Source organism: Pan paniscus, chromosome 15 (assembly GCF_029289425.2).
Source record: "Pan paniscus chromosome 15, NHGRI_mPanPan1-v2.0_pri, whole genome shotgun sequence".
Taxonomy (NCBI): domain Eukaryota; kingdom Metazoa; phylum Chordata; class Mammalia; order Primates; family Hominidae; genus Pan; species Pan paniscus.
In genome coordinates, this window is record NC_073264.2 from 36,582,019 (window position 1) to 36,591,137 (window position 9,119).

Sequence of the window (9,119 nt, forward strand, 5' to 3'; positions counted from 1 at the left end):
TCTCTGTCACTTTGGATTTGAATATTTAAGTGTTTAACATTAAATCTGTTTTCCACTAATGTGCCAAAGAAGCTTTTCAAACATACACTAGAGAGAATAATATAGTGAATAGTGAGTCCTCATGTAACTGTCACCCGGCTTCAACAATTACCATCATTTTGCTAATTTTGTTCCATAAACCGAATACATTTTTTCTTTTTCTTTTTTTTCTGGAGAGTTATAAGGCAAATTTCGTCATTTTATCATTTCACTTGAAATACTTTAGGATAAAGAAAACTTTAAATGGTTCTATTTAGGGTCATTTGAATCAAGGCGTAGGACATATCACAAGTTGCAGTCTGAATCTCCTAAAGCAAGGTCGTTACTGCCATTTTTACAGCACATTTATTAAAATAATAAGTGCTAAGGTTGATGGTCTGTTGGAGGCTTTGAGTCACTGGCTCTTACCAAAGAAGATGTTTTGGGGTGCTGATCCAGGTGACTGTCTAGAAGCTGCTCTGAAATACCAGTTCAGCTTTAGGGGCAGCCAGTTATTTGGTGGCTTGCAAGAAAGTCTCATCCTGCCCTAGTAGTATTTTGGGTGTTTCTTGAATTTGGGTGAAGAGAGAGGGAAAAGGTGTGCTCTGTGATAGATAAGGCAAATAGGAAAAATGCCCAAAGAGAAGCAACTTTTAAGTGTGAAGAGAGCATTGTTAGAATTCATCGTTCTAGTGGAAGAGTCCAGTGAGCTGTGAGAATCCCAGGCATTAGCATTCCGTTCCCCTCAGCTTTCCATCTGTGTTCTAGATAGTATTGCTTACCAGCTAAGGACTTTGAGGTGGTTCTTAAGTATTACTAGCATCATGTTGGTCAAGAAATCAGAGGCACCTCCAAGGAAAGTAAGCAAAAAGTACGGTGAAAAACACTGTCCTCTGCCTCTTCAGCTGTGCTTGATTGTGTCCTTTCTTATGCCTGGTTCAGCTCGGAGGATGATCCATTCCTTCTGTATGCCACACTGCACTCCGGGAATCACTGCAGGTTTATCACAAGAGACCTGATGCGGGACCACAAGGCCTGTCTGCCTGATGCCAAGACCCAACGCCTGTTTTTTAAGTGGCAGCAGGGACATCAGCTGGCAATTGTAAATAGGTTTCCAGGATCAAAACTAACCTTTCAGGTAATGGTACCTGTTCTTTATGTAATATTAACAGAGTCAAGTATACAGTAAGAATGTGGCATAGAAAGAGAGTGTCACAACTAATTGAAGGTTGCAAATGCTTTATTTTTCTCAGTTTTAGGTTAGTATTTGGAACTAGCCAGGTCCTAGAAAGAGTCTGCTAGAGTTTTCATAGGCCAACCTCAAATTAATTAAAACACTTAGGGGCCAGGCGCAGTGGCTCACACCTGTAATCCCAGCACTTTGGGAGGCCGAGGTGGGCAAATCATGAGGTCAGGAGATCGAGACCATCCTGGCTAACACGGTGAAACCCCGTCTCTACTAAAAGTACAAAAAAAAAAAATTAGCCAGGCGTGGTGGCGGGTGCTTGTAATCCCAGCTACTTGGGAGGCTGAGGCAGGAGAATGTCATGAACCCTGGAGACAGAGCTTGCAGTGAGCCGAGATCACGCCACTGCACTCCAGCCTGGGCGACAGAGCAAGACTCCATCTCAAAAACAAAAAACAACATTTAGGATATACCAGTTTTGACTTCAATTAATTATGTCATAAATTATGACTTCTTTTTTTTTTTTTTTTTTTTTTTTGAGACGGAATCTCACTCTGTCGCCCAGGCTGGAGTGCAGTGGTGCAATCTCAGCTCACTACAGCCTCCGCCTCCCAGGTTCAAACGATTCTCCTGCCTCAGCCTCCCAAGTAGCTAGGACTACGGGCACATGCCACCATGCCGAGCTAATTTTTGTATTTTTAGTAGAGGTGGGGTTTCACCATGTTGGTCAGGCTGGTCTTGAACTCCTGAGCTCATAATCCACCCACCTCAGCCTCCCAAAGTGCTGGGATAACAGGCGTGAGCCACCATACCCGGCCATAAATTATAACTTGTTACATGTGTTTTTTATTTTTGTTTATTTGCAATAGCTCAAATTCTTTATTTCTTATAGTTTGTTATACTTCTGCTAAGTAATTTGTTTTCCCTGTTTAATTCATTTCTATGACAGTCTCAATTGAATTCTCCTTTGATTCTAGTTAAGATATCTATAATATAAGGACACATCTTGTGTGAAAGCAAAGGGAGAGAATCCAAAGTGAGTTATTACAGAAAAGTACACTGGCCCGTGGTATAATAAATAAGGTTCAATTATCAAAAAATATTGGCCGGGCGTGATGGCTCACGCCTGTAATCTCAACACTTTGGGAGGCCAAGGCGGGTGGATTACTTGAGGGCAGGAGTTGAAGACCAGCCTAGCCAACATAGCGAAAACCTCATCTCTACTAAAAATACAAAAATTAGCCAGGCGTGGTGGCGTGTGCCTATAATCCCAGCTACATGGGAGGCTAAGGTACAAGAATCGCTTGAACCTGGGAGGCAAAGGTTTCAGTGAGCCAAGATTGTGCCACTGCTATCCAGCCTGGGTGACAGAGCGAGACTCCGTCTCAAAAAAAACAAAAAAAAACAACAACAAAAAAACAGAGATGTTGGTCAAAGGAGAAAAAATTTCAGTTAGATAAGAGGAATACGTTCCATGATGACTGTAGTTAATAATAACAATGTGTTGTATCATTGAAAATTGCTAAGAGTAGATTTTAAATGTTCTCACCACAAAAATTATAAGTATATAAGGTAATGCTCATGTTAATGAGCTCAATTTAGCTATTCTACAATGTATGCATATTTCAAAAACATGCTATACATGATAAATATGTATAATTGTTATTCGTCAATTTAAAAATAAGTAAGAAAGGCTGGGTGCAGTGGCTCACTTGTGTAATCCCAGCACTTTGGGAGGCCGAAGCAGGAGGATTGCCTTAGCCTAGGAGTTTAAGACTAGCCTGGGCAACATGGTAAGACCATGTCTCTATAAAAGTAAGTAAATAAGAATATCCAAAACAATAAATTTATAGTAAATGTGGTATTAAATGATACCATAGTGATTCAAGATATAGTTGAAGAACTATTAATTCTTAAGTATAATAAAGGTATAAAGGTATTGATCTTACATTTATAAAATAAGACCTTATTTCTTAGAGATACATACTGAAGTATTACAGAAGAAATTACATATCTGAGATGGGAGGGCAGCATATGGATGAAATAAGACTAGAGATGAATTGATAATGGCTGAAGCTAGGTGATGAGTACATGAGAGTTCATTATAGCATTTCTCTACTTTTGTTTACATTTGTCCCTTGGTATCCATGAGGAATTGGTTTCAGGACCTCTCACAGATACTAAGATCCTCAAATGCTCAAGTCCCTTATATAAAATGGCATAGTATTTGCATATAACCTACACACATCCTCCTGTGTACTTTGAATCATCTAGATTATTTATAATACCTAATACAATGTAAATGCTATATAAATAGTTGTTTCTGTATCTTTTAGGGAATAATGCCAAGAAGAAAAAAAGTCTGTACATGTTCAGAACACAGTTTTTTTTTGTTGTTGTTTTGTTTTGTTTCGTTTTGTTTTCAAATATTTTCAATCCGTGGTTGTTTGCCAGGGATACAGAACCTGCAGTTATGGAAGGCTGACTGGATTTGAAATTTTTCACTCTCACACACAAAACTGATAGAGCCAACAAAAGAACGTCTGTATTACATAAATGTAATGCTTCTACAGAGAGTCTTTAGACTTAAAAATGAGACCCCTCAAAAAAAGGAACTCCTAATATTAGGGCTCATCTTCACAGAGTTTGCTGCTGTTTGAAAATCCATTATTAAGTGAGATAATCCATTATCAATACTCTTCTGGAGCAAACTTGAGAAGTGTCAGAAAGAGAAATGGCCAAGTAGCCCTTTAGTGTTGTTCTCAATGTTTTGTTCTCTTTTTAATTCAACAGCGTATTCTCAGCTATGACACAGTGGTGCAAACAACTGGAGACTCGTGGCACATACCATATGATGAAGACCTGGTAGAAAGATGTTCCTATGAAGTACCAACCAAATGGCTTTGCCTCCACCAAAAGACATAGAGATTCTTACCTCTATGCTAAGTTTGTGTTTGGGTACCCTCTAGGTTGGCATCAGAGGCTCTTGAGTTGGTGTTTGTTTAGGGCATTGCCTCTGTCCTGAAGATAAAAGGATTCTATTAACAGCATTGACATTGATTTTTTAATGAAATGAGATATATCTTTTCATAACCAGCTGCGTTTTTTTCCCCTAACATTTGTTTTTGGAGGCTTATCAAGAGTTGGAGAACTTAGTGTAGAGCAAAACCTGCATTTCTCCTACTGGGCCAGCTATTCCACTTAGCTTGGGTGACAAATAGTGCTTTTGGTATCCATTTTTTGCTACTTCTGACCTTGCCTTCCAGGCCTACCAATAGCAGAATCAATCCATCTGTCCCTGAGATACTCATGTTGTTTCAGATGCCTTCTCCCATTTCTGGCATAGTCTCATTCTCTGTATCTTATGCCCTATCCACATGGAATCATTTATCGTCCTCTGTAATAAACTGGCCAAGATACTAAAGGCTTACTATTCATAGCAGTTTTTAATTACTTATCATCCAATTATTTGGATTGGAGAAGAGGGGGTATTCACTCCTCTTTTTCTTATTTTTTTTGGAAATAGAGTCTCAACTTACTCTGTCACCAGGGCTGGAGTGCAGTGACGTGATCACAGTTCACTGCAGCCTCAAACTCCCAGGCTCAAGCAATCTTCCTACCTCAGCCCTCCTGAGTAATTGGGACTACAGGCATTTATCACCAGGCTTGGCTAATTTTTTTTTTTTTTTTTTTTTGTAGAGATGGCTGTCTCACTCTGTTGACCAGACTGGTCTCCAACCCCTGGCCTCAGTCGATCCCCAGCAATTTGGGAGATTGAGGCGAGAGAATCACTTGAGTCTAGGAGTTCAAGACCAGCCTAGGCAACATAGTAAGATCTCATTTCTACAAAAAATTTAAAAATTAGCCAGGCATGGTAGTTTGCACACATAGTCCCAGCTACTTTGGGGGCTGAGGTAGGAGGATTGCTTGAGCCTCGGAGGTCAAGGCTGCAATGAGCCAACGTTGCACCACTGCACTCTAGCCTGGGTGACAGAGCGAGACCTTGTCTCAAAACAAAACAAAGTGCTGGAATTGCAGACTTGAGCCACAGTGCCCAGCCTCACTTCTCTAGACTATGATGGTTTTTTCTTCATTCTATAATCTCTTTTCCAAATTGGTTCAACATTTTGTGAACACCATTAATTTCATCATTCAGTATATGTGGGCTTTCTAAAATATGCCAATTTTTTTCTACTTAATCAAGTTTGACTTAATTTAACAAAGTGATTATATTTTAATAGTTACATTTCTGTTTTTTCCACTCACTAGCCAGCTTACAGTTTATTAGCCCTTGATTTCAGCTGAAAATATTCATGTCTGCACCCCTTCATGATAGTTCTTTCTTTACGTATACATACTGTATTCAATATGCAAGAACAGGCAAAAACTACTCTATTGTGATAAAAATCAGAATAGTAATTGCCTGAGGAAAGGGATATGAGAGAACTTGAGAGAACTTTCTCGGGGTGATGGAAAGTTTCTTATATTGATTTGGGTAATAGTAACATAGCTATATGTATATATTAGTTAAAATTCCTCACACTAAACATTTTAAATTGATACATTTATGACAATATACCTCAAAGTAAGTTAGGGTAAGAAAAGATAATTACTTACATGAAATAAACAATGACCTCTTTTATATCAAACCATATACATGTGTATAATTAGGGTATGTATTATGCACAGAGAAACAATTTAGGAAAATCCAAGGAGGGGACGTTTTATCTTCTTACCTATTTACTGAATGCAACATTACTGCACACCAAGACAAAAAAGCTCTCCAGGAAAACATTGGATATATTGAGAGCATTAAAAGATACTGCGAAAGCTCTAATAAATTCAGTCTGCTTATTTTCCAAATTTCATAAACTACATACTTAGGAAACTGTGCTTTCAGTGAGCTAAACTTCTTTTTTTAAGTAACTATCATAGTTTTAAGAAAAACATTTTAAGAAGACAAAAAGTATTTATTAAGCCCATCTAAAAGGCTAATGCAAATTCCCAAAAAAGGAGCACATAGAGATAGAGGAGGAGGCCGAAGTGGTGGCTCATACCTGTTAATTCCAGCACTTTGGGAGGCCAAGACAGGAGGATCACTTTAGGCCCAGAGTTGGAGACCAACCTGGGCAACATAGCAAGACCCTGTCTCTTAAAAAAAAAAAAAAGACGGGAGAAGCTACAAGAAGAAAACTAGAACTTTAGAGCAGGAGTAAACCTTAGAGCATGTAAAGTCCATTTTGGAGATGAGGAACAGACCCAGGAAGATGACCTGGCTTCCCTGAATCCCACGGCTAGTTAGTGCAGACATTTCAGCCATAACCCAGCTCTTCTAATTCCCAAATACTCTTTCTTCTACTGGCACATAGAGATGGGGGAGGAGTCAGGGCATGGTGGCCCAAACCTACAGTTCCAGCACTTTGGGAGGCCAAATGGGAGAATTGCTTGAAGCCAGGAGTTGGAGACCAGCCTAGGCAACACAGGGAGACCCGTGTCGACAAAAAATTTAAAAATTAGCTGGGCATGGTAGCACATGCCTGTGGTCCCAGCTACTCAGAAGGCTGAGGTGGGAGGATCACTTGAGCCCCAGAGGTCAAGGCTACAGTGAGCTATGATCATGCTACTACACTCCAGCCTAGGTGACAGAGCGAGACCCTGTCTCAAAGGGAGGGAGGTAAGAATGAGAAGAAGGAACAGGGGCGTACCTCTTTTAAGGGCCCAAGTATCCTGAATGGCTCAGCAGTATAGAACATTGTGGTAGAGAAATTACATTTTAAAATAACTCTAATACCATTTAGAAACAAAACCCTAACTTCTGCTTGAGATAAACTGAAGTGCATCTGTCCCTTGTCCAGGAGTGGGGAACCATTGTAGGGTTGCTCAGCATAAGTCATACTGCCACAGTGACCTTGAGGAGTGCAGGGATTCCCTGAAGGAAGCAGCTGGTACCAGACACTTAGGCTGCCCATTTGTGTTCTGATCATTTGAGTGAAAAAAAGGTACCTGTCAAGCAAGCTCCTGGACACCACAAGAAGGAGGAATTATTTTAAAAGCTGTTCTTAAATTGTTAGTATCTTTAAAATCAGTTGTGAACAATGAAGGATTTGAAAGAGCATTGACTTTGCCACTTAAAAGTATTTCTAAAATACTTTGTGCTTCCCCCTTGCATTCTGAATTTATACACTTTTCCTCCTGCTGTTCTCAGACCCAGTGAAAAGAAAATCTCAAGGAAGAAGGCTGAGTTTATTCTCTCAGGGCTCTGTTGGGACTACCTCATCTGAGGTGGCTTATTCTTCATAGGAAATTAATTTTTCTTCTCAAGTCTGCACTTAAATATAATTACTGCTTCCTTGGTCCTCTAGCAGATTTCTCACTTTTATTTATTTATTTTTTTTTGTGACAGAGTCTTGATCTTTTTTCATCTAGGCTGGAGTGCAATGGTTTGATCTCAGTTCACTGCAACCTCTGCCTCCTGGGTTCAAGCAATTCTCATGCCTCTGCCTCTCGGGCAGCTGGAATTACAGGCATGCGCCATGACGCCTGGCTAATTTTTGCATTTTTAGTAGAGATGGGTTTTCACCATGTTGCCCTGGTTGCTCTCAAACTCCTGACCTCAGGTGATCCACCCACCTCAGCCTCCCAAAGTGCTGGGATTACAGGTGTGAGTCACCCCGCACAGCCTGAAATGAGGCATCTCTGTAGTCCAGCAGCCCTACAGGAGGCAGGAGGGGAGCAAGAATAAGAAAGGAAATTTGTAAAAGGCACTTAGGAGTGAGCAGAAAGGAAATAGGACCAGCTTTTACCTGCCCAGTCCTGGCCAGTGACAAGCAGTCTGCTTGAGTCTGTGCTAAATAAACAAAGGAAGTTCCATTTAGAGCTCTACAGAGAGGAAGCCATAGAAAATAACAGGATGAAAATACAAGAGACAGGAACACAGATGAATAAATGTAATAAAATTTGAGAAATAATCTTTACTTTTATCATCTCCATTTATGCTTTTTCATGATGTCCTGACGTTCCCTCTCCCCAAGTTTAGTTTTTTGTTTTTGTGGGTTTTTTGGCATTATTTGATCTGACGAGTGCTTCCAGAGGTTCTACTACATACACAACTTGCTTTTAACTGGTAATGGAAATAAACAGGAAGACAATTATCTAGTCACTGATGGCAGCTAAAAATTGTTTTGCTACCAGAGTGCCCTCAGAAGTATACTCTTATCTAATGGATCGAGTTATTATGATAACCGTGGTAATTTGTTATTATAAATAGCAGTAACATAGGAAGGTTTTGGTAACTTCTGACAAGAAATTTGATGTAGAGAGTTAATTTCGAGCACATTAAAATGACTATCCCACTCATCTCTTCAGTGCTATTTAAAAGCCAGCCCAAGAAGCAAATACTTGAGAAATCATTAGTAGGGGCTTTAATTTTGAATATAATAGACATTAATTCATTTTAATGAGACCAGGTCAGATTGCCTCATCACTCTCAGATGGACTAGAACATTATATAGATACCAAGTTCAGTTCACATCTAAATATTTAAAGTCTACTATTAAAAGAGGTTTCCTGGCCGGGTGCAGTGACTCATGCCTGTAATCCCAGCACTTTGGGAGGCCGAGGCGGGAGGATCACCTGAGGTCAAGAGATTGATTGAGACCATCCTGGCCAACATGGTGAAACCCCGTCTCTACTAAAAATACAAAAATTAGCTGGGCATGGTGGTGTGCGCCTGTAGTCCCAGCTACTCGGGAGGCTGAGGCAGGAGAATTGCTTGAACCCGGGAGGTGGAGGTTGCAGTGAGCCGAGATTGCACCACTGTACGCCAGCCTGATGACAGAGTGAGATTCCATCTCAAAAATAAATAAATAAATAAATAAGGTTTCTTGTGCTTTCTATGACTGCATCAGAACAGAGA

The 9,119-nt window shown here is 40.0% G+C and overlaps 1 protein-coding gene across 5 annotated transcripts in view; it reads left to right on the forward strand.

Moving 5' to 3' along the window:
• PRORP (protein only RNase P catalytic subunit) overlaps positions 1-8,172 on the forward strand; it is a 158,039-nt gene extending 149,867 nt beyond the window's left edge. For all 5 annotated transcript variants that reach the window (XM_008974674.4, XM_008974679.4, XM_034937437.3 and 2 more), the window contains 2 exons: positions 961-1,156; positions 3,998-8,172. In XM_008974674.4, coding sequence (XP_008972922.1) covers positions 961-1,156; positions 3,998-4,129 — 328 coding nt within the window. In that variant the 3' untranslated portion in view covers positions 4,130-8,172. The remainder of the gene's footprint in view (positions 1-960; positions 1,157-3,997) is intronic.
• The last annotated feature ends 947 nt before the right edge of the window (positions 8,173-9,119 follow it).